The following is a 26,166-nucleotide window of genomic DNA, read 5'->3' on the forward strand; positions in this document are numbered from 1 at the left end:
TCATATATTTATTAAATAGAGTTTGGCATCTTTTATTTTATTTCTTTTATGTTCGAAATAGCTTGACATTTTGTTTGTTAAACCAACAAAAGTTCATTGAAAGTGTAAAACATTGTTCAAATATTGTTCATGATCATATGCATAATAATAGTGTGGTACAAAATATATGAACATTCCTTAAATATTTTTAAGACATTTATACAGACAAAACTATTTTTTACATAATGATACAGTATTTACATGAAAATGCATTACAATTTACACTTAAATGATCTAAACTTTTAATGTGTTTACCAATTAAAGGGACAGTACACTGAAATAAAAAGTTTGTCATTATTCAGTCACCCTTATGTCAAACCTGTATGCCTTTATTCCTTATGTGAAGGTGTTCAAGTTTCAAAAAAGGACACAAAAGCACCATAAAGTGGTCCATGTGATGATATTCCAAGTCTTCTGAAGACTTATGATAGTTTTGTGTGAGGAACAGTTATTTTAGTCATTTTAACTGAATCATTCAGATAAGTTCCATAAACTGGACCAGCGAAGAACGATTCATTCAGATCGCTAATTATCCCATGAACTAGATTTAAGGTGGATTAAAGGTAATGCTTATCAGTGAATAACGACTTGTGATCTGTTCGTCACATAACACTATCATCTGACTCCAGAAGCCTTGGATTATAAAGCACAAGTCTGATTTATGATACTTTTATAGGGCCTTTTTAATCTTCGAGCTTGGCAGAACCAGTCCTCATTAACTTTTTTTGGTAACACTTTACAATAAGGTTTCATTTGTTAACATTGGGGACTTTCACACTGGAGAAGCGTTTTCATAGTTGCTATAACTATTGGCGAAAGTACCCACTTTTTGGTGTGTTCGCACCACAGGAACTAGAAACGATTTTAGTAATAGGACTAAATTAACTCATACTTCAGAGTAGGATCTAATCCACCAAAATAGGAACTACCAGTGACGTAAGTGTACGCTGATTGGCCGAACGCATGCCATACGAAACACTGACGTCCGCCATTTTAAAAAAGCTGTGTAAACACACAATTTAGATATACTTATGAACTAATTCCACGAACATGGAAAACAGCGATTGATTGACTGACACCGAAGTCCAGGCATTTCTCAATCGATCACGGCATCCTCCATCCTCCCGTTGTTGAATGCTACGTTTAAATGACGGCCAGCTTACGTCACTGCAGAGTTCCTGTTGACGGTGCGAATGCAACCATGAAAATGACCCTAACATTTAGTTCTCGAGGGACTGCCCTGGTGGCAAGTTCCTATAACTAGTACTACCTGGTGCGAAAGCCCCTTTTAGCTGACTAGTTATCATGAACTAACAATGAACAATAGTTAACAGCAATTTGACAGCATTTATTAATCTTAACATTTACTAATACATTAAGATCAAAAGTTGTATCTATAACATTAGTTAATGCACAGAACATGAATTTATTAACTAACAAACAAAGGTTCATAAATTCTTGAAGAATATAATACTCATTGCTAGTTCATGTTAAAGCATTAACTAATGTTAACAAATGAGATCTTGTTGTATAGTGCGACCACTTTTTTAGTAAACTTTCCCTTTAAGAGAGAAATATTTAAAAGATCTTTTTCTTCAACTTAACTTCAACTGAACTTGAAAAAATAAACTTCATGCGTAATTGAAAAAATTAAGTTGTGTTACTTAATGTGTTAAAATTAAGTTAGAAGTTACTTGACAAGTCCACAGAACTTAATTTGTTCAAGTTTATTTACTTAATTTTAAGGCAACGGGTTTCCTCACTTTTCTATTAGTTAAGTCAACTGTTCACTTTTTACAGTGTAGTTGTAAAGGTCCTTTTTTGGATGACAGGTCAATAGGGAGATGAGAAATGAGAATGACAGTCTCCCATTATCAACATTTAATGCTCTCTTTCGTCATTTTGAGTCTTTCTTTATGCTTTAATGCCCTTATAAATAACATGTCTGAGACAAAAGCACTTCCTTTGACGTATTTGACGGGGACTATAGCAGGAGATGCAGTAGATCATGTCGCCAAACTACAGTCTCCTTGCGGATTCCTTCAGAGAGTCTTGGCTCATCCAGATGAAACGTCCCAAGCACTGGAGAGTGATAAAAACCTTGTTGTCGCAGGCCCCCGCAAACTCTCCCAAGCCTTCTTTAGAGTTTCACTATGATTTACCGCTTTGTAGTACCTGAAAGGCAAGACAATGGCATTTACAAGTGAATGTGATGAGTTGATATATAGGGACAGAGAAGCGTAATTGGTACCAGCCATTCTTGTGGCAGTTATATCGTGTTCTTCAAAGGACAGTGTGACTAATGAAGCGGCCTAAGTTTCCCAACAGTCGTCAGTGCCAGAGCAACAGTAACCACTGAATCGGTTCAGAGAGCGTGCAGCGGATGTCGGATAGCATTCTCGTACGCCACACAAGACTTTTCGTGCTCGGTTGGATCGCAGCTGAAGCTTTGCTGCACAGTCTAACCTAAAAGGAATTTATTAGCATTCCGGCTGATTACTTTGACTGGCTGTTGCCGTCTGTTGTGGTAACCGTCTGAAGATTATATGATGCTCCGCCATTAGCAAACGCAATCAAATGCGAGTCTATTGATCAAAAGCGTAAACGGATATTTTGGTTCTCTTTTGTGTGGGTCACATAAAACCACTAAATGTGGCTGTATTTCATGTGTACCGAGAGTGATGATTTGCCCTCATGATATGCGTCGCAATAGAGGGTACGCTTTGTCCTTACTGACCTGGTCGTGTGTTTTCTGGGCTTTCTGCAGCCAGACGCGCCATTGGTCGTAGAGTTTGATGCTGACGTCCGTACAGCCGTAAGAGTGTTTGCGCATCCAGCCGAAAAACTGCTTGAGCTCCTTTCGTAGCGTTGAGTTGTGCTCGCTGGGCTTCGAATCGCAACTATGGGACCTTTCTGCTGGGCAAATGGAAATGAAAATGACATTAAAGAGAGCAGTTACAAAAAATCATAACTGTAAATGTTCAACTACAAATTCAAACTCGTATATATTGGACTGGGCAATTATAAAAATGTTTACTATTTTGCAACATTTTGACAGAATTCATTTTGGGATGCATGATATATCAGTTATCAAAAAGAATATAATATATATAATATTTCATACTGTTCATTATAATGTTGTGATTCCTAAATACAATTGTAGAATTTAAAATGATTAATTTTAGTTTTTACTGTTTTATTTTGAATTTAGACAAAAATGGTATAGAATTCTAACTTTATTTTTATGGCCAATAAATGACCAAAATAATTATCAGCTTATCAGTAAAAGTCTGAATTTTTATATTGGTGAATCCCTAATCTTGATATATTTATAAATCATTAATTTTTTTTCTCCTGTTTTTAATTTATATTGCACCATTATCATTGCATAGTAAAAAAAAAAAAATCAATGTTTACCTACATACATTTTTATTTCAACATATTATATGTAATACATTAAAAAATGGAAAAAAAAATTATCAGTGATTAGTTTTTTTATTATTATTATTTATATACTATTATAATAGTTATTAGTATTTTTTATATATATATATATAATTTCTAACTTTTGCTTTGCATCTAATTTTTTGATTCTAGCTTTATTTTAATTAATTATTATTTAAATAAATCATTTAATATTAATACATTTAATTCATATCAATTACAACACTGGTTTGGAATTGATTCATTATTAATGATTCATGAATTAGACTGTTTGAACTGATTCATGAAAATGAATCTGACTTACCAACTCTTTAAAAAAATATAATGCTATAATGCTTTTATAAAAGAAAAGGAAGGATTGTGAAACAAGTCTGATGACACAATCTTTTTATAGGAAACTTAAAGGTGATATCCACGACATTGAAATTCCACAAAATTCCTCCCGAATATATTGTGAATATTCAGTATATCACCAGCTCTATCTAGCACCCATTATTTGGTATTTTATTGCATTAAAGTGTACATATTTTATATGTGAACCATTTGTAAAACATTTGTTAAATTCAACCCCAGCTGACGACAGTTGCTTAAATGCTGTCGATTGTATAGTGTGGCCCTGAGCGATGTGCACATTCCCATGAATAATAGGCTATTTACCATCTCTCTGCTAATGAGCATTAAACAGAATGCAGGAAGAGGAGCTCAGACTTGCCATAACTCATATTGCTTGGCATAAAACAGAGGTTAATAACATCCTCTCTTTAATGCAAGACATGTAACATCATTTCTTATGAACCGAATCTGTTTCCACTAAGTTTCAGATCGACCGCCCCTTTAATCTGAACATGCTCTAAGACTTTTTTAATTTATCAATCTGAGACAAGCTCAAAGAATTCATCAATTGTCCCCTAAAGCGCTTTGACATTTTACTGAAGTCTTTTGAATCTGCTTATGAGAGATCCCTATCAAGTAGCTTGATGTTTTTTTCAGTGTTTACATATGGTTTGAATCTAATTAGCGCATGATGCAGAAGCCTAATGTGAAGTAAAGGGACGTTGAATTGCTGCTATGAATTTTGCTGTAACTCACCAATGCCAGGTGTTGACGCAGCGGTCGAGTGGCTCCAGTCGCTCCAGATACCTGCCTTCTTCGATCCATAGATGCCCACTGGGTTGCAGCGTACTTGGACAAAATACACAGTGCCGGCTCTGAGACCCGCTAACCGACATGACGTTTGGTTCCCAGCATCATCTATCACCTGAGGGGAAATACAATTAAGTTTGCACACTAGACATTATATTGGGGACGATTTGGGTAAAGCTGTTCACCCACAAATGTGAATTCTGTCATAAGTTTTTCCCCTTTATGTCGTTCCAAACCTGTATAACTTTCTTGTGCAAAGCTATCATAATAGTGGTCCATATGACTAACTTCTAAAGGTTTCTGTGAAGAACAGATTGAAATTACAGTCGTAATTTACTGATAAATTTCCTTTCCAGTGAGCTGTTAACTGCTGGATCATTGAGTCAGTGAGTTGAACCTGAGAACCAGATCAATCAGATTAGTGATCGAATCATTCACTCAAACAAAGCTATCTTGTTACTTCTCAAGACTATATAATGCATGAGTCATATGGACTACCTTTATGAGTCAGTATGTCATTTAGGGGTTAGGAAAAGTGGCCAGGAGATTCCTCAAATAATTTCGCAAATCAATAATTTCGCAGAACAAAGAAACCTCTGGAATCACATGAGGCTGATTTAGGGTACGTTTACATGACAATGATGCACTAAATACGGAAACGTTTTTCCTTTGTGTTTTTGACTACAGACGACAAACGTCAAAATGATCCCAATTCACACAGATCCCCAAAAACGAATCAAATTGCTGTATTATTCATGCCAGGCCAGTCGTTGGCGATGTCACTTAGTAAAGAAACACTACTGTTTTCAAAAACTTGCACTTTTGTTATTTTGTTGTTGTCTAAATGAACGGCCAAAATGCATAAAAGTTGGATGTTTTTAGTTTAAAAAAGTGTTGTGTAAACGGACCCTAAATAATAACAGAATATTCATTTTGGGGTGAACTATACCTTAAAATCAGGGGTGTCCTATCCTGCTCCTGGAGGGCCACTTTCCTGTAGAGTTTAGCTCCAACACCTGCTTGGAAGTTTCTAGTGATCCTAAAGGTCCTAAATGTCGTAATTACAGTAATGATTCTGAACTGTTAAAAGCCTTCAAGTGCTTGTAGAACTTGTAATTATAATGTGTAAACTCGTAATTTTAAACTACCAGTTTAATATTAATTTTAAACTCGTAAATGACCTACCAGTGTCAATTGCTTCACCGCCATTCACAAATCCTCTCCCGTGGCCTCAAAGTGTCTATCATATGGACACTTCAGAATCCCGCCGGAAGTAGTAGGTCATCCGGGTACTTTTTGCCTACTTTTTAATGAGTACTGTGAATTTGGACATATTTCTTTGATCACATCATTTTTTCCCCTACTATATGGAAGGGAAGTGCATGATTTCAGATGCTGGAAGGTGGAACAGGATTGGACAACACTGCTTTAAATTTATTTTTCTGTTGGACTAACCCAGGACTGTCCAGTCCTGCTCCACACTCTTAAAAATAAAGGTTCTTTTGTTGGCATCAATGCTTTCATGAAGAACCTTTAACATCTATTGAACCTTTGCACAAAAGATTCAATATAGTGCAAAAAGCTTCTTTAGATTATTAAAATGTTCTTCACACCCAGGCACAGTCAGGCTCGTTGGCCCTAACGGATCTCTAGTTGGAGCAAAGATGGTCCAAAAACGGACCTTCGGGCTATTGTCGAGGAGGGGGCAAAAGGGTGCCAAGCGGGAGCCACCTACCCCACCAACCCCACCCTCCCCTCTGGAAGTCTGGAGCTCCATGACCTCATCAAATGGTTCCTTTAAGAACTGTTCACTGAAATATTCAAATACTAGCCTAATGCCTATAACCTTCTAGTAATCCTGAAGACCTTGAGTTGCTTGTTCAGGTCTGTTTGAATAGGGTTGGAGCAAAACTCTGCAGGACCTCGAGGGCCAGCGTTGAGAACCCCTGATCTATGGCATCGCTATGAATACTTGAAACCATTATTTTCAATAGTGCAGAGTTTAGCTTCAACCCCAATTAAACACACCTTGGATTACCAGAAACTTCCAGGCAGGTGTGTTGGGGCATGTTGGAGCTAAACTCAGCAGGACGTTGGCACTCCAGGAGCAGGATTGGAGACCGTTGGACAAAACCCTTCCAGCCATACCTTCCATTCGTCGCTCTCCTCCACACGGTATCGTATCTGATACTTGGCCTGAAACAGGTAGTCTTTCAGGGCAGGAGGACTGCCCCAACAAACACTTAACTGATCTTCCAGCTCTCCAACGCGGCTCACAAGGACATCAGGAGGCGGATCTGTAGTTACTGAACAAAGATGTTTGCATTATCTAACACTGTGAAAAGTTTGCTTCAGAACTGTTGATTAGACCCAACAAAAGATGGTAACCATCAAACTATACATTAAACTATTACAAGCAGCAAGTTTTTAACTCTTGGAAGGGAAAGATCCCTTCAAAGAGTTGAAAAATATGTAGCTGCTTGTAATTGAATCTCCCAATAAACCTTGATCGCTGCTCATTAGCTAGATGATATTTTGCCGCTGCAAATGTAATCTCCCATTTCCATTGATGTTTGCGATTGGACGTGCTCCACTGATACGTTTTTTAATCAAGCTCGCCTTTAGGCCAAAGCCAATCATGGAGAATTCCAGAGCTTATTGTTTTAGAAGATGAGGAAATGAGGGCTTGAAGTTGGTGTAGTAATGCTATATCTTTGCTTTTCTCTGCAAAAATAGCTGAATGATGGAAGTAATTTAATTGTGATTAATTCGATTAATTCATTGGTATGTCAAAAAAGTAATTTGTCAAATAATACATTTTAACCAATTGCCAACAGACTTTCAGTTGCCCATTGACCTTCAAACTTCTATTTTCACAAGATGCCTTTTGGAAATGTTTCAGCTGTTGGAAAGTGCTTTTACAGTCTGTAAAAATCTATTCTCTCAGACGAGTGTGCGCGCCATATGCGAGACGTTCATATGGTTTTGTGCATCTATGTGTGAGTTGGGAAACGTAATCCCAAGTGACCTTGATCCCAACATCTATTTTTCCATCAAACAAGCATATTTTAGTGCTACTTACCTACATCTAAAATGTCTAAGGTGACCACATCAGAAGTGGCAGAGCCAAGCTGATTGGACGCATCCACCCAGACTTCATATGGTGTAAAAATGGCAAGGTCGCGTGGAACGTAGCACATATACGGCTGTCCCGTGTAGTCCTCGCAGTCTTTCTCTTTACCGTACCATCTAGATGGACGTTAAAATGGAAAAGTTGCATGCTGAAAGGGATTCTTGCACAAAAAAAAAAATCTGGAAAAGTATGACGTTTTTTGGTCTCAGAATCTCACTTTAGTTTGTACTTGAGGACGTATTTGGTATTGATGAACGTTTCTCCTTGACTCCCTGGACTCCATCTGCAGCTGAGATCTTTGGTGTTTCGTGACCAGCATGTCAGGTTGACGGGTTTCTCAGGGGGTGCTGTACATCAAATTAAAACAAAAAGAAGAGGACGGCATGAAAATTCAAAAACACATACCAAAAAAACACCAAAACTTGTTCACACACTCACAGCCAACATAAATACACGATCCGGCCAACACTTCTCCGTTGCTTCGGTGGCAAACCAGGTTGTCTCCTGACTGCTGCAAGGAGCCATTGAGTTGATGAAGTGTGACGCTTGATTCGGTTGGGCTCAGGACTCTGTAAGTGTTTCTGGCCAAGCGTCTCCCATTCAGCGTCCAGTACAAGGACCTAGCTGTTATTTCCAGCTCGGCACTAACAGTACACACTGCAGTCAAGCTCGAGCCGATGCAAAGCACTGGATCCTGGGGGGATATGACAGCCAAGTCTGGGGGTCAGAAGAAGAGAAGACTTCATGATTCCAGCAATTTTTACAACTGGATTTATGACCGCCAGTTGGAAAGGTTGCACAAGGTCATTTTTCAGCATCTTAAGTGGTTTTCCATCTTGTAAATATTCGTCTTGTGTGTCCACAGAGCTCATATTTATTCATGTTAAAGATAAATGTTCAGAGGGAACAATGGCTGGGTTTGAAAAGCTACTACTTCTGGCCTTCAGGGAGAACAAGTGTTGATGTGGATCATTTCTGCTCCTGGTGGGAGGCGGACAAGCTCTTTAACGTGCCATTGGACTCTAAGGAACATTGAAGAGTTAGGAAACAAGACTGAATTGTTAATCTAAAACTATAGTACTTATTGGACACTTTTTTTCTCCTTGAGCATAGTTTGGAAATACTGGCCAATGAAACTGGTGATTGAACAACTATATTCACATTTATATTCAATTTAGGACACAGTTTCTAACGCTTTTGTTTCGTCAAAACAGAATGTAGCAGATTATTTTTGTTGCATATCATCATTTTATTGTCTTCTATCTGAAGGATGCATACATTACTGAATTTGTTTTAAAAAACAAACGAGGCAACTGTTTTATAAAAGCAATATTGCACTCAAGGACGAGCTGTTTTGAACGGTAAAAAATTATTTTCATGATTTGTTTTCACAACTTTTTATATTTTGTCAAATCACCTTAGATAATTAATGTGGTTCAAATAACATATAATTTTGAGATTCTATTTATTTAATCAATCTCCTTCATTGTATTAACTTTTTTTTTAAATGCAATTATCTAACAATTTTAAGGCAAGCAGGTAACTTACTTTTTTAAGTTAAACCAACAATATTTTTTACAGTGTGTGAATAACACGATATATATGTTACCGTATTTTCTTGTTTATTAGAGAATACTGCGTTATTCTAACAGAGATATGTTTTGTTATTATCTTAATATAGCGTCTTTTTGCACGAATTTACCTTGGTAACTACCGTTTCTTCCAAATGCAAGTTAAACGATTAGGGTCGCCTTCAAACAGTATGAAAAGCTTTAAGAACATTTCAGTATTTACTTGATGAAAGTGGATAATTGCCATTGTTAAAGGCAACAATTCTTCCTTAACTGTAGTATTTTAGTCAAAACTAAGGAGAATATGACCACTAATTTGACATTCTTAAGTAGAGATGAAAATGAAAACATCATAAACGCCTCAATAACCTTTAAATGAAGATGAAGTTTGTAGACTTCTCAAATGGCTTTAATTCAAAATAAACTTGAAATAGATATGAAATTGTACTTACGTGCTGTGAGTGCATATGGAAGAAGCGCAACAAAAAACAACATAATGACTGAAATTGTCATTTGTCTGTCGCGCGCGCTCTCAACTCGATTCTTGTCATGCTGATGGGAGCGCGCGTACCAATAATCCATTCTCCTTCACATAAACTGCAGAAAAATAAAAGCCTTAATCACCAGAAAGCTTCGTGAAAATCATTGCTGGTTCTGAAAAGCACCATTATGCGGAGAGGACGCTCAGATTCACATTCACTCTCAATTTTAGAGAAGAATCAATATAGTGAACGCCTCAAAAGCTGAAAAAGTTGATTCTTCTGAAGCTCCTCCCATGTATTACCACACAAACACAAGTCATTATTAGGGCATCTGCAGCCAGTGTTTTCTTTACTCGAATGCTAAGTTGGCCACGACAGAAAATAACGAAATAAACCCTTTCCAAAAGTGTCGGCTATTCCTCACGTATTCATTATTTGCACAAACACAAGGCCATATTTTTTTATCTGCAATGCATAGTTTATTATGGGCTGTTTTTTATAAAGCGCAAATCCACACCCATGCTGGTTCAATTTGAATTGTGTAATTGCTGAATAGTTAGGAAATGAACTGATATTTTCTTAGAACATGTATTTTGTTTATTGGATAGATTATTGAAAAGTTAGGGTAAGTATGTGTTTATTCCTGGTCACAGATCACACAAATTATATGATCAATAAGTTATGACAACATAAGTTTTAATAAGTTAAGCAATTTTCAACTTTTTTATAAACTCATTTTAAGTCAGTTTAATGTAATTTAAGTTGAATTGACTTAAAAATTCAAGGCAGCAACTTTTTTATAGTATAGCTCAAGTCAAATAACATTTTATCAGGCAATTATAATTAAAATGATTTTTAAAATGAAAATTATTTTTAAATTAAAATGTAACATTTTGTCATTTATATATATATGTATATGTGTGTGTGTGTGTGTGTGTGTTAATAATACTAAAAATAATCTAAAATTCAATTTTAAGAAGTTAAATCCCCATATTGTTCCATATATTTTTATTATTATTTCAGTTTCTTTGCTCATGTCAATTTATTATTTCATGATGTAGAAATGAAACATTTGTGTGGTTGCTTTTATTTGGAATAATAATAAAACTATAAATATTTTCCCCTGTAGGATATGCTATATTCTTTCTATCCACTCCCGATCTACTGCAATGCAATGCATTGGACGGAGACGCGCAGCGCGTGCGTGATGATGTGAGGAGTGACGACACGGCGCATCAAAGGCACGAGATCGCCGAGGCTGATAGAGCCCGAACCGAAGCAGCAGCAACGGCAGGGACAGGTCGAGACGCTCCGAACCGACCGCAGACGCGCCAGTGCACCGAATCCTGCGAATAAAAGATGCTCCAGTTCGGCGGCAGGGTGCGCGGCGTTCCCGCGCTCGTCTCTCTGATTCTGGTGGCGTTGGCGGCGGCATCATCTGATCTGTTTGACAATCAACTGGGCGATATCAATTACTGCAAAAAACAATGCCAGATGTCCATCAAAAACAAAAGCCCCGCCAAAGTAAGTGCCATGTACCAGATGCTCAGCAGTATGTTGTAACGGCCTGTGGGAAAAAATACATTTAATATTAATTTGCATTTACTAGTGGTTCATCAGAGCCGCAGCCATTTGCAAATGTGGATAAATAAAATCGTTTTGCAATTGAAAATTACTATAGGCAACGTGCGAGATTAGGCTAAACCAAACCTTCATTTTGACACAAAACTGTTCTGCGCAAAGACACTGCGCAAAAATGGAGCATAATTTGGCAGCACCCCGAGCCAATTCTTAATCGATTCATGGATTTCTGTGTCCTAGTTTTTGTCACCGCATGGAAACGTTACTTTGTATCCACCAAGAACAGGCCGAGAATGATACTTTATGACGCATGGATTTTAACGGTCAATATGTAGACACAGGCGCTGTCTGGCCGGAACTGTCATTCGGATGCGTTTAAACGGCAAGCATTAAATGCGCCAAACGGAACGCGGCAATAGAATTCTCGCCGAACACGCGAGCACATCTCCATTCAGTCCATTGTTTGATGATGGCCCGTAAAGACGTGGGTTGAAATTTGCTCGATATCCGTGGTGTGCGTCGTCATTCAATTAGGCCTACATTCGTTTAGATTTAAATATTGAGAAACTGAGATGGAATCCTTATTTTCCCTGCAGCCTGCATCACTTTGCACTAGTGGAGGTTCGTTTGTAGGGATGAGAAGGGATGCGAACGATTCTAATTCTCATCAACTCAAGTTGTCTTTACTGCCTTAAAAAACAACGAGATAATTTCAGATTTCAACAGAACAGATATAACAAATAATACTGGAAAAGGTCTGTTAAATAGACTTTAAATGACTTTAAAAGTGGACCTTTAACTGTAACTTTCATTCATTCATTTTCATTAAATCCCACTGATGACACTGAAGGTCATAATTTCAAGCAGGATATAACGAAAGTAATTACTTGCAATTCAATAACTGTTCCGACTGATTCAGAAGTCTTTTTGATTTAATAAAAAGAAATGCTTTTGAGGATAATTAGTAAAAAAAAAATGGGTACGTTTACACGACAACGATGTACTAAAAACAGAGAAGTTTTTTCTTTGGGTTTTTCGCTTACAAATGACAACGTTGTCAAAACAATCACCTTACACCCGGATGCAAAAAATGCTAAAAATTAATGACTAAAAATGCTGTATTATGCCTGCCCTCCAGGCCAGCAGTTGGCGATGTCACTTTGCAAAGAAACACTACGCGGCTATCGATTGAACACGTAATGCACATCACGTCACTGTTTTCACAAATTCGTGTTTTTGTAGTTTACACCGAGACGATAACGGTATCGTTTTCAAAATCTTTCACTTTTAATCCCGTTTTTAAAAGTTAGCATTTTCAGGCTACCAAAACGCTGTTGTCGTGTAAATGAACGGCCAAATCTTCGAAGTGAATGAATCACTCTCTTTCAGGAGTGTCTCGCTGTTTTTTTTAACGAATCACTTTGAATGATTTGAGGACTCGCTCATGCCACAAATCAGTGCAACTTGTAAAAAAGATTCACTGAACGAATCAGTGAACCAACCTCCTTTAGAGAACGGATTCAAATATTTGAGTCACAAAGATGAATTAAAATCCATACCTTGCATTCACCTCAGCAGTTAGCATCAACTGTGCGATATATATAGTATGTGTGTGTGTGTATATATATATATATATAAATATTGTTCAGCTCCCTGTCAATTCTGGAGTAACCTTTAATATTGTGGCTCACTGAAGGAGGTCACTGCAGGGTCAGGTGACTCCTGTAACTCTAAAAGTCATGAGTCAACCTTGCGTGGGTTTGAATCATCTTACTTTGCCCTTCCATCTTCAAAACTCAACCAGTGCTCTGCTATCGCCACCCACAATCAATCCTCCATTCTGGCGTACTATTTAGAAAATCGTTGGCATGTCACATCTTGCATAATGATTTTGAGGATCTCAAGATGGATTTTGCATAAAAGGTCCTTTGACAGCACCTCCATACATCTACAATGTCCCTCTGTATAAAAACATCCGAACATCAATTAAAGCGATTCTTGGAATTACATATATTACCGTACAAAAGGATTCATTCTGAATGAAGCTTTTACCTTGTCCCTACAGGACTCCATCATGAATGCCTGTCACCGTGGCTGTCGGCTCTACTCCATCTGCCAGTTTGTGAATGGAAATGCAGGCATCAATACCAGCAAGGAAGAGTGCCAGGGAGGTACACGACCTATTTTGACCAGTTTTGGGAAGTAGCTGAATGTAGCAACGATATTAACTTAACCACAGCATTGGAACGTTCAGATCATTCTAGTGAATTGGTTTGTTTTGACAGTAAGAGATTTAAAAACAAATGATTTACTGACTCAACTCCTGCACTATGATTTGGACTCAGTTATGTACATTTGATGTTGTATTTATATAAATGTACCTGGGCAAGTTTGATGTTGTCACTCTGAGATTCATTCATTCAATCGGTCATTATGTGCTAGCAAAAAATGACTATGCTTAACTTATAAATGACATCATTGGATAGTTATTTTATTCATTTATAAGTAGCCTAATTTCAGCTTTTTGTTAGCAGCTTGTACGGTAGCTAACTATTTCAAATGACCTTTAGCTTTGTAGCTTTCTAAGCTACATTTTCAAATGACCTATTTAAGATGCAGTCACATTAGTGAAATTTTGCAGTAAAAAAAAGGTCAATAGTGTAGCAATGTATGAATCACCTTAAAGGGTTAGTTAAACCAAAAATGACAATTATCCCCAAATTTACTCGCCCTTAAGCCATCCTAGGTGTATATGATTTTCTTCTTTAAGCCAAACACAATCAGAGTTATATGGGGAAAAAAAATATCCAGGGTCTTCCAAGCTTTATATATAATGGAAGTGAATAGTAACTGATATTTTGAAGCCCAAAAAAAGCATATCCATCCATCATAAAAGTAATCCATATGACTCCAGGGGGTTAATAAAGGCCTTCTAAATGCGAATTGATGCGTTGTTGTAAGAAAAATATCCATAATTATAACTTTATAAACTGTAATCAATAGTTTCCTGTAACGTCCGTTCACGAGAGAGTCGGGTTCTGGCGGATGATGTAGGAGTAGCGAAAGCTTTAACGCCTCTCGCGGTTCAAACAAATAGGGCTGAGCAACAAACTCAAGCTCCTCTGACATTTCTCTTTAAAAAAAAAATCTTGCTTTAGACTTCTAATTTGTGACCGGTGTTTTGTTTTGCTCTATCCTCTGTGCTTCAGTGTTTTTCAATACATTATCCGTCGGGTCAGAGTTCACTCTTCGGCCGTAACCCGACTCGTGTACGGCCGTTACCAGAAGCCAGTCATTATAGTTTATAAAGTACAAAAACAAATCGCTTCTCTTCAGAAGGCCTTTATTAACCCCCTGGAGCCGGATGGATTACTTTTATGATGGGTGGGTGTACTTTTTGGGCTTCAAAATCAGTCACTATTCACTCCCATTATAAAGCTTGGAAGAGCCAGGATAACTCCAAATGTGTTTAGGCTGTAAGAAGAAAATCATATACACCTAGGATGTCTTGAGGGTGAGTAAATTATGGGATATGACCGAAATCTTTTGAACTCGTGTCGTAATTCCAATTCCAGTGCTTGTATGTACAAACTTCCCTGGAGGACTTGAATGCTGCTTAAAGGGATAGTTCACTTTGAAATACATTTTTGGTATGTTTTAGCTTACCTCAAGGGCATCCAAGATGTAGGTGTCTTTATTTCTGCAGAAGTTTCAATTTGGATATTTTTAGGTCAAACCGTTCTTGTCTGTCAGTCATATAATGCAGGTCTATGGTCACCACCTCAAAGAGCATGCACAGAGAAGTCCAAATTAAACATGATTTAATGACTCGTAAATGTAAGTACACATTGATGGACTAAGACACGAAACGAGCGGTTTGTGTGAGAAAACGAACAGTATTTATATCGTTTTTACCTCTTGTAACGCACAGACCGAAGCGCCCGCGCCCTCAGATCACTTGGACGTGGCTGTGGTTACAAGAGGTAAAAACGATATAAATACTGTTCGTTTTCTCACACAAACCGCTCGTTTCGTGTCTTAGGCCATCAATGTGTACTTACATTTACGAGTCATTAAATCATGTTTAATTTGGACTTCTCTGTGCATGCTCTTTGAGGTGGTGACCATAGACCTGCATTATATGACTGACAGACAAGAACGGTTTGACCTAAAAATATCAAAATTGAAACTACTGCGGAAACAAAGACACCTACATCTTGGATGCCCTTGAGGTAAGCTAAAACATATCAAAAATGTATTTCAAAGTGAACTATCCCTCTAAAGGCGAGATCACATTAGCGAAAGTTCGCAGACAAAAAAGGTCCATTGTCTATTGTCGGTAGTAAAGCACAACTCGCACAGTGACAGAAGTCACTTTCAAACCAAGCAGTTTTCAATTGGTGGGGATTCATCTTGAAATGGCAAAAATCTGCCAAACAATGGTAAATTTGACCGCACCTTAAGTCTACTTTTCTGACCGAAATCTCTTGAACGCATGTCATAATTGAGTTTCCAGTACTTATAAGTTCAAACCTCACTGGAGGAATTGAACTCAGCTTAAGAACCAGTAAGAGATATCAGACTGCTAGTACTAAATTGAAAGCAAGAAAAGCTTTTGTTTTAAATGCGTAACCGTTCATGAACATTTGACACGGCTAATGTTTGGGAATGAAGCGCCGCATAGCCCAAGGACATATACTATAGAGTGTGCAGACAGGCTGATAGGACTCATTTTTATCTGGAGATGGTATTGTGTGCTAGTGGCAAACAGAGCTGTCTGTGGGAAGCTGCTAGGCATGAGGGAAGCTGTTTTATTGAAAATCAATCCTGCGCTTTCTGGAGCGGGCGGCTGCTGCTCAGATGTTTGTTGATATTGATGACTGCTTGACCGTGGGGAGGGTTGAATGGAGATGGAGCCGCCTGACAGGTATCGTTTGTGTGTGTGTGTGTGCGCAGCATGCCAGGAGGCCTACAGTAAACTGCTGGAGCAGGAGGCGTGCAGCACAGGGTGTGCCAGCCAACCCGCTGAGCCGGAGATCAAACGGAGAAAGGTAAGACTCTCGGTTGTTTCCTTTTGGGATTGCGCTGATGTTTTGACATCTCTATCAAATCGCTCCCTCGGCTTGATCTGCAGCTCAAGGCTCTGACCAACCGGCCCAAGCCCATCTCTGTGATGGATGCCGTGTCCAGCTGGTGCAATGACATCGTCAGTTCCGCCCAGAGCTTCATTTCTTCCACCTGGACCTTCTACCTGCAGGCTGATGATGGGAAGGTCGTTGTGTTCCAGGTTAGTCCATCTCTGCTCTTCTGAGTAGACCTGATGTTGTGGTTCTCAACTGGTTTTGCTAATGAGCCAAGATTGTACATTGGACCCTATTGTTTATTTAACTAAATTCAACAAAAAAATTCCTGAAAATAGAAAATGTACATTTATTAGTATTTTTACATAGCCTACATGTTAATTGTTATTGTTATTTTGTATTGAAATTAAGTACTTAGAAATTTAACACTTAAACTTGTTTAAGTTATTTGCTAATGCACCATTTCTAATTTTCATTCAAGTTTGTTTTTTGGTTTAAGTTTTTCATCTAATATTTCTATTTGATTCGATTTCAGTTAACAAAAATAGTATTCATTTTAATCAACAATAACAACACTGCAGTTTACACCTCAAAATAAAAAGGTAATTTTGGTATTGCTTAAAATAACCTATACTTTTATGAGTTTATGATAAATTATGATAAATACAATACTCTTTGAGAAATTAAATACCAATCACAAAGTTGCAAAAAAATTTTTTTTAATTTGTATTAATTAAAAAAAATCATTTTTGTTTTGATGAAAGCAGGCTTTTATTAAAAAAAAATATTAATATGATTAATAAGAAAATATAATAATAATAATGAATATTTATTGAAACTTAAAATATTGAATGTTACTTAATGAAACGTAAACCTACTATGTACCGTATATATACTAAGTATTAATACTACTACTAATTAAACTATTTAATAATATTTCAAACACATTAATTAGTCAATATTTAATTATTAACCTGACATAGACCCAATTCTTTCAAATGCTTTCTAAATGTCTTTGAATTTCAAGGGTTTCATGTTCTTGGCGTTCACAAAACTAATAAATTAAGGATAAACAAGCCATGCACTCAACGTCTGATATCTGCAACAAAATATCTGGGAAGCATTTTCTGCTCCATTTCAAATGTTTTGAGTTTTATTATTTGCATTTAGCGTTGTGTTTTTTTCCCTATCGGATCAAACCTGTGACCCATTTTGGGTTGCAGCCCTCCAGTTGAGAATCACTGGTGTAGAAGATTCCACTAGTGATTCTCATATGCTCTTGGTTTCAAGATCTGGTATGTTTTACAAAGGTTGCGGTCACATTAGTGCAGTATTGGGATCATATGAGCGCAGGGGACTGGTTCTTCAAAGATGTTTAATCAGAAACCTTATTCTCCCTGGAGGTCATCCAACTTTATCCATAGCCTAGCATGTTTTTGTGAGTTCCCTGCTGTTTCTAAACCAACTACAATAATTAGACAACCAAGAGAAAATCGCTAAGCTTCACCTAAAACATTACAAGCTTTTTCAGTTTAGTCGCAGCCTTGATGATTGTGCATTTAACGGCCGTGACGGGAGAAGAGGCGAGAGAAAACCTCCACAGCCGTCCTGCGGCAGGCCTGGCCTGTATTTAGCGGTCAGCTGGAAGATGGCCAGCCCAAGTGAAGGACTGACACTGGCCAGAGATTGCACAGAGGGTGAAAACCCAAGGTTTAAGCGGTAGCATCTCGCTACCAATCCATTAAATCAAGCATATGGAATTAGACCTTTGTAGAAATAGGGAGACTCAATTTCTGGAGGAAGTGGAGCACTAACGATGGGCTTTTTGCCTCGGGCGTCTAAACAGAGAAATAAAAACGGATTGTTTTTCAACAGACCTGCTGTGGTGTGCATTTGGCCCGGATGATGCCGTTTTCACAGTTACGTGAACCACCGCACAACTGGAATATAAATAGCACGGCATGAAAACAGAACTTTGGGTGTGCTGGATTTTGAAAGTCGAGATTTATGTTCTAATCTGTTTGATTTTTGTGAGGAACTAATAAAACGTATCTTCGAAGAGAGGTCTGGAGGGAATTCTTGCACTTCAGAAAGCGCTTCCCACAGCACTGCACAAATTTCCCTGAAGTTTGAAAAAATCCAATCCCTAGTAAGAAGCATTGGTGTCAAATTCTATATGAACCTGCTTATTCGGCTCTTTGATTTGATGTCTGAAGTTCTTCCAGCGCTCCGTGACTTCTCTGGAACTTTTCGGAATATCTGTAATGGTAGAATAGTATTCATTTGAACATTTGCGGGAATACATCAACAGCCAAAGCGGGAATACATCAACAGCCAAATAAAACCATAACCAGTATTTTTAGCCACATTTATTCTGAACTATTCAAGAACAGGCAATGTGTTTGCGAATTGGAGTAGCACTATGCTATTTTTTGGACATTTTATTAAAGGGAGTCTGTACAAGTTAAGCTCAATCAACAGAATTTCTCTCTCTTCCTTTTTCTTTTTCTTTAAAAAAGCAACAATTGAGGTTATATTGAGGCACTTACGATGGAAGTGAATGGGGCTAGCAGAAATGTGAAGCTTATAATTTTTTTGAAAGCACTTACTTAAAAAATGCAGCTCAAAAAATACACAGGTTTTAACAGAAGAATTGGTCATTTTAGGGTTTATATGTAAAACTTAATTAACTTTATACAGAAAAGGTTAGTAAGAGGTTTTTTTTACGTTTTGTGGCTAGTATTGAAATATATTTTAACATTTACAGATTGTCCCACCAACCTTATCTTGTTGTAACCCAGATATTAGCATTTGTATTAAATCCCCCATTCCTCAGATCTACATTATGATCTCCAGCCTAGTTTCACATCAGTATCAGGCCGACATTTGACATTGGTTATACTGCAGTCTGGGCTTTATGTTTGTCCGTTCTGTCCAGGGTTTTGATGAGGTAATCAACAGGAATCAGACTATTTCCACTGAGCTGAAGGGTAAACACGACTCGTTTGCTGAATAGCCACTGATTGGTGCAATTAATTTGTTTGGACGGAGGTCGGCCATCTTGTTTAAATTCGGTGCTAGTTCAATGTGGACGGCCGCTACATGCGAAAAGACAAGTTTGGAGAAAGCAAGCAAATTCCTAATAAGGGAAATGGGATTGTTTACTATGAAGTCAACAATCTCTGCCTCGTCTTCTTGGCAGTCTCGTAAGCTGCATTGATCACCTTTGGCGAGTTCTGCGGTAATGCGTGACAGATGCACATCAGACCGCTTTCACTAATGGCAAGATTCCATTGGTCTGTGGCCAGTCAACATTAACTTCCTCAGATGTTCATTTTTCCCCCTTTGATTCTCATCCCTTGCGGACATCTGGATTCAATCGTTTTGACAGCATCCCTTTCAATTAACGCAACTGCGAGACTCAGGATTTTTCATGTCTATGTAAAGAATTAGTTCGCCAAAATATAAAATTCTGTACTCACCTTCATGTTGTTAAAAATCCATATGAGTGTATAAAACAATTCTTTTGGAGCCCGTAATCTTTTCAGTGAATTGGTTGATCCTGTTCACGAAACCAATCTTGGGAGCGTTTCCCAAAAGCCACCTATGGTCACAAATTCTGATACATAGTTCCAACAAACATTCGCAAACTACATCGAAAAGCTCTCGACTTGTGGTTAGAAGCCGTTTCTTGTTCAATTGAGGTGGGATGCACCAATATGAACATTTTGGACGATATCGATAACCAATCATTCTTTATGTTTGAAAGCCGATAACCTCTTGTATATTGATAATATATTGGCCGATAAATCTAAATCCAAATTTGTATATAGTTTCGGAGAGCCTGATTACAAAAAAAGTCTCACCATTAAAAGCCATGTGCCAAGCGCACAATTATAATTTTATGTAGCCTATATGATAGACTTGCGCTGCACATGTTGCACTTAACTGTATTTTCCTTTTTTTGAAGTGATTACAATCATATTTCAAGTAATTCAAAACCATAATGGCGAACAGTGTGCATCTGAAGTGTCTCAGCTGAAGGAAATAATTCATTATTTATTGGCTATAATACATCGGCCAAATTTTCTTATCGTGGCCGATAACAATAACATTAAAAATGAACATATATCGGCCGATACCGATATGGTGGCAGATATATTGTGCTTCCATTACCATTTATATGAGGTGGTTCATGCTCTCTGCAAAATATGCAACATGGTTTAAACAGATGTGTGACAAAGTTACTACAAAGCTTATTTAATTTCTCCAACAATGCAACGTCTCCAAAAATTGAGTACTCAAGTCATATGGGGATTTTTTTTTTATGATGCTTTTACCCTTTTGAAGCCTGAATGCTTCATTCCCTATAATTCCTGTAATTCACTGTAATTGCATAAAAAAGAATACAGAAAACAGACTTCAGATTTTCTCCCCACAAAAGAAAGTCATATGGCTTTAGAACAAGATGAGGGTGAGTAAATGATGACAAGATTTCCATTTTGTCTGAACTATTCCTTTAATCTTTAGAAATTAGGATTGGACACACCAGTCATTTATACATATGTAAAATGTACAATTCCAATGTACCCCTTCTGCCTCCAGTTAAAGACTATCAGACCATAGAAATAACATGACACTCCAAACAGTTCCTCACGTTCACGCCTACCGCGACTCTGACATGAAAAATCATGTGTTTCCCTCTCTCTGGTCATTTTGGTGGTTCATATGAGCCTCCCTGGAGAGGTTATCTCAGAGGTCTGCTCTGCTGAGCCCGTTTTAGAAGAATTCAGTGGAAGAGAGCAAAAATCTCTCTTTAATAAGATCTCAAGGGGCTACTAAAGAAACATAGTCTTAAAAAAACATGTGCTAATTTACACATACAGGGCGAGATGGAGGGGCAGAAAGGAACACGTCCAGTCGTAGACTAATGAGACAGATTTCAAATCCACTTCCTTTGGATTATGTTTGAAAGTGGCCTCTTAAAAGCTCTTATTCTAGTCAAGTTGTCCCTTCGCTCTCGTCAGAGTTGCCGTCTAGTGCTCGGTTTGACCAGCATGGCTTAGCGCCGCCAGGCGGACATGTATTTGACGGTGGAAAGAGAGACTTCGTTGACGTGGTGCTCCAGCGTGGTTTCTCGAACTGGAAGCAGCTGACAATAGCTTTTAAAGAATCTTGGTGGCATCAAACAAACCCGAAATGTCGACTTGACCTTCTTACACCAAGTTCTTACCAGGTGCAACGTGACAACAGTCAAGTGGGAAGTAATTTGTCTGTGAAAGTACAAATTATGTGCAAATGACACAACCATATTCAGAGGCATTATATGTTGAGCAGGATTGGACCAATCAGATTCCACTGTGGACGGGGCTACCAAGTGCAACGCAAACAAAAATAGAAACCAAGTAAATGTATCTATTCCTGTGTGCTACTTGTCAATGCTGGTGAGAACACCGTTGTAGATTATAATATTTAAAATGCATTTAATATATTTTATTTATAATTTATATATTATATATATTAAATAAATATAATTCGCCTTTGGATAAGCCCCACCCCCCCCTTAGTTACTGTTGCTACGTCCGACAAACAAACTTCATCTGGGCTCTGGTATCAACATGGCTTATGCTGTGACAGCTCTTCCTGCTGAAATTTTATCAAACTTTTATAAAGCAGCAAATAAAGTGTCCGATAGAAGTAGGCAAAAGGGGCTGCAATATACGTTCGAAGGCTATATTCACGACATACAGGTGAAACGCAAGGAACAACAAGGCATCCAAATAGAGGCAAAAGCATACCGGTCACAGTCAAAAAATGAACCACCGCATATCCTAGTAATCGAGACGGAGGCTGGGACTAACAATATCAAGGAGCAACACTGTTCATGCAAAGCTGGGTAGGTCTCTATTCACTTCTATAATCGTTATTACAAAGCAAACGGACTACGCGAGTATAACGTTGTATTTATTAGCAGGGTGTGCTAGACGACACTTGTCAGGATTTGACTTCGGTTTGGGAAGGGAAAAAAACGGACACCCCCCTCCAACCTCTCTGGGAAACGCGTATCTGTGTTACAAATGCCCCAGGCACAACGTTTAACCATATTTTTGATAAAACTACGACGGTAATAGCCTGCCGAGACCAAAACTATGAGACGCCTGTGTTAAAGTCAATGGAGCGCTGTGAAAAAGTGTCGGACCTCTGTGGGAGCTCGTTCTTGGCTGCGCTGTGATTGGTCAATCTACATTCTAGGGTGTGGCTTAGCCAAAGGCGAATTGATATATTTTATTTTAATTTAACTGGTGCAGTTACCATATAAACAGGAACCGCCCAGTTCCATAAAATGTTGCAATTTACGTAATCAAATCAGCCTGGTGTCAGGTCTTTCTTTTTTCAAATTTTGCCTTTTGGGAATCTTTTTTTGCCAATTCTAGCTGTCCACATGATACAGGCGCATACAGGAGCTGCACTAGCAGTTTTTGAAACCTGCCCTCTACATCATCATTTTTAACCGTGCTATTCATCATCTGTATGTTTGTAAGAATCACAGGTTTTGTATGTCACTCTGCAAAAAAAATTTTCTGCTTTGCCAGCCTGTGCATGATTGTGTTGAAAACCTCACCACAACAAAACGGTCACAAACCCAACAGTTTCATTCAGAAGCCTTTCTGCGGAGTAAATCCCTTAATACCGTTTCCTGCCCTTGACAGTGTGTTTGTTGATTCTCCCAGAGCCAGCCAGAGATCGAGTACTCCTTGCCTGAGTTACAAGCCCCGCGCTCCAACGTGGTTGACAAACCCTGGCCCCAAGTCAACTCCCACACACAGCGGCCACATACTGGTAAGAGTGACCGCTTTCACCCCAGATGGCTGCTGACAGCTTTCCTTTTTCCTCTGAAAGCTCATTCAAGGACCAGAGCTTGAGCTTTGACTTTCATTTGCGACACATCCTGTGCAGCGCTGGCTCTAGTTTGTCCGGAGCTTGAGGGTCATAAAATCAATGTCCGCATGCTGAAAGCGCTGCCTCTGCATCCTTCCAGGTGGGAGGTCACATGGGGAGAGGAATGCGGCAAAACCTGGGGTGAAAGGAAAGCATGTCAGCCAACATGTCGAGGATCCAGCTGCTGAGCACGACTTCCTGGGCTGCATGTCAAGGTGTGTGTCAGAGGGGCTTTTATCAATCCAGCAGTTGCATTTTGGTAATAGTTTGGTTATGTCACAGTAAAATGTTTTAATAATGTTAATGTGTTGTGTATGTATGCATGCATATTATCATTACTATTGTATGTATTAAATAAAAGTTGTTGTCAATGTATATTTTAAATGTACATTCATTTTTACATTTAATTTATATATTTTAATGTATTATACACAGATGAATTATTTATATTGTATACATATATAATTCATTTGTACAAAATATATATTAATATATAAACTATTTTATATATAATTTAATATACTTTTGTGTATGTATATTTTTTCATTTATGTACCTACTTTAATAAATGCAATTTATATAATTTAATCATTAACTACATTTTATATACACACGTGTGTGTGTGTGTATGTAAGTTAAAAATAAATATGTAAATACATTTATTTACATATTTAAATTGATATATTTATATAAATATATTTAAAGGTGCTCTATGTAACTTTTAGCGGCCTCTAGTGGTGATGTTTCAGATTGCAACCAAATTTTACAAGAGCGCTCGTGCTCGAACTCATAGACAATACCGTATATTACGCAAATATCTCGGCGAATACTAGACGGATTCGGCGAGCACCGAGCTCGTTGGGACCATCTAGTCGAGCTGAAAAGAACCATATAAGTTCCATAGTTTTTGGTGGTGTTTTCGCGGAGATATTAGCAGAAAACCATCGGGCGCGCTGCAAAATTGCGGACGCCGGTGACATCACGATCTCAGAAGAAAATCGCTCGTATCTCTGGAACGCAAAGACCCAGAGAGCTCAAATTCGAGGGAGGAGGTCCCAGGGGAACCCTTGCCCGAACGCTAGAGTGGCGGGCCTCGGGGATGCCCCCTACCGGATCGCCGTTCGCTGGGACCCCCGATTTCGAGCGGCTATAACTCGGGGAGCTGGGCGAGTTGGACCTCGGGGGTGGGCTCGTTCAAAAGGCCCCGTCCAGCACTACGAACGATTAGAGTCTTGGGAATATTGATCAAAGATTGACTGAGATATAAGCCGAAAAACGTGCGCCTTTAACCGGACGTAACTCCCTGACCGACTGTATATAAGGAGAGAGGCTCGGGAGCGCGCATGCACGTCACATCCGTTGGATTTCGCGGTAAATCCGACCCGGAGACTTCACATAGAAATAGGAATACTGGCCTTCAGAGGTAATAGCAAAACTCGACAAGTGGATCATTTTAATGTGTGATTACAACCCCTTCACACACAGGCAATAAAAAAAGGATTCATTTTAGTAGAAAAGTTACATAGAGCACCTTTTAAATAATATACTTTTAATTTATATATTTTACATTTTTAATGTTTTATATATATATATATATATATAATATATATATATATACACACACACACACACACACACACATTTTTTAGTATATAAAAAAGCCTTGATACACTTTTAAATAGATTTTTTAACATGATCTGAGCTTTTTTAAGTGTTGTAATGTCTTAATGGATGTATACATCAGTGTGTTACTTCTTACCCTTTCTGTGCCCTAGGCGCTCAGGACTGCCGCGTTGGATTTTAGCTGCGTGCCTCTTCCTGTCCATCATGGTGATGCTGTGGCTGAGCTGTGCCAGTCTTGTCACGGCACCCGAGCAGCACATCAAGACTCAGGTACCTGTTCATTCATCAAACACACACTACCAGCAAAATATAAGGCAGCTGATGTGAGAGCATTTCTTTAAATAGAAAAGTTGGAGCAAATCGTGAAAGAAAAGCAGCCAACAAGTATCCAGCACACATGGGAACTCCTTCAAGAGTGTGGCTACTATAAAGTATAAAGTACTTTAATATTTGAATTGAATAGAAAAATGAAATGTCAATAATCAATGTTATACTTCCAGCTTAGCATCAATGGAGATAAAGAGTTCATGGATGACACCCAGAAGGTGAACCCCTACCACTTGACGCCAGTGATCGCGATGACAATCGGCCAATCGGAGGAGATCAAGGAGGCGGGGCCGCTCCCGGTCAAGGTCGACCTCAGCAAAACATCTCTTTAAAAGCACAGAGGAGGTCGATACTTTGAAGACTAGGGTTTAACTCATCTCCAGAGCTATTTCTCGCAATTTAAGGGAAAGTTGCATTGTTTTTCTAAATAAATAAAAAAATGCATGACGCCATTTATTATATCGTTTACGACGTACGTCCTGTCTGAATACTAGTCTCCACTGAATTCTCAAAACCTCATGGAATCGTAGTATAGGTGCTTGTTCACATAATGTACTAACGCATTGTTGACTAATATATACATACACTAGTAACGTTTGAGCTCACGAACAACTTCGCAGCAAGTTTCTTATTGCTGTTGTGATACGTTCTTATGGAATTCTTGAAAAACGCACAGTATTAACACAGGGGGCTCAGAACCTCAAAAGAAGAGCAGGGTTATTTGTCAAGCTTTGGCCAGCGTTTAGATACTCCGATGAACATTCAGTTTAGAGATGAATATTTTCAAAGCGCCAGTCCCTGTTA

General features: G+C 38.3%; 2 protein-coding genes and 1 long non-coding RNA gene across 3 annotated transcripts; 1 reads left to right on the forward strand and 2 right to left on the reverse strand.

Annotated features, from left to right (window-relative positions):
- Positions 1 to 16: 16 nt before the first annotated feature.
- LOC130089183 (uncharacterized) lies at positions 17 to 1,304 on the reverse strand. The gene is made up of 2 exons (XR_008807544.1): positions 1,113 to 1,304; positions 17 to 346 (listed from the first exon to the last, which is right to left on the reverse strand). It is a non-coding gene; the product is annotated as an uncharacterized LOC130089183 (long non-coding RNA).
- Positions 1,305 to 1,770: 466 nt separating this feature from the next.
- crlf1b (cytokine receptor-like factor 1b) lies at positions 1,771 to 10,112 on the reverse strand. Its single transcript, XM_056256367.1, has 8 exons — positions 9,783 to 10,112; positions 8,198 to 8,476; positions 7,977 to 8,106; positions 7,709 to 7,875; positions 6,775 to 6,932; positions 4,573 to 4,741; positions 2,777 to 2,955; positions 1,771 to 2,214 (listed from the first exon to the last, which is right to left on the reverse strand). The coding sequence occupies exons 1-8, from the start codon at positions 9,910 to 9,912 to the stop codon at positions 2,191 to 2,193; spliced, it is 1,236 nt and encodes a 411-aa protein (XP_056112342.1). The 5' UTR covers positions 9,913 to 10,112; the 3' UTR covers positions 1,771 to 2,190.
- Positions 10,113 to 11,030: 918 nt separating this feature from the next.
- Positions 11,031 to 25,946, forward strand: tmem59l (transmembrane protein 59-like). The gene is made up of 8 exons (XM_056256370.1): positions 11,031 to 11,336; positions 13,459 to 13,564; positions 16,350 to 16,444; positions 16,528 to 16,680; positions 23,206 to 23,314; positions 23,514 to 23,628; positions 25,188 to 25,305; positions 25,536 to 25,946. Exons 1-8 carry the CDS (start codon positions 11,172 to 11,174, stop codon positions 25,692 to 25,694), a joined length of 1,020 nt encoding a protein of 339 aa, XP_056112345.1. The 5' UTR covers positions 11,031 to 11,171; the 3' UTR covers positions 25,695 to 25,946.
- The last annotated feature ends 220 nt before the right edge of the window (positions 25,947 to 26,166 follow it).

The sequence above is a fragment of the Rhinichthys klamathensis genome, unplaced genomic scaffold, assembly GCF_029890125.1.
Source record: "Rhinichthys klamathensis goyatoka isolate OS25496 unplaced genomic scaffold, OSU_Roscu_1.1 h1tg000127l_1, whole genome shotgun sequence".
In the NCBI taxonomy this organism is placed as follows: domain Eukaryota; kingdom Metazoa; phylum Chordata; class Actinopteri; order Cypriniformes; family Leuciscidae; genus Rhinichthys; species Rhinichthys klamathensis.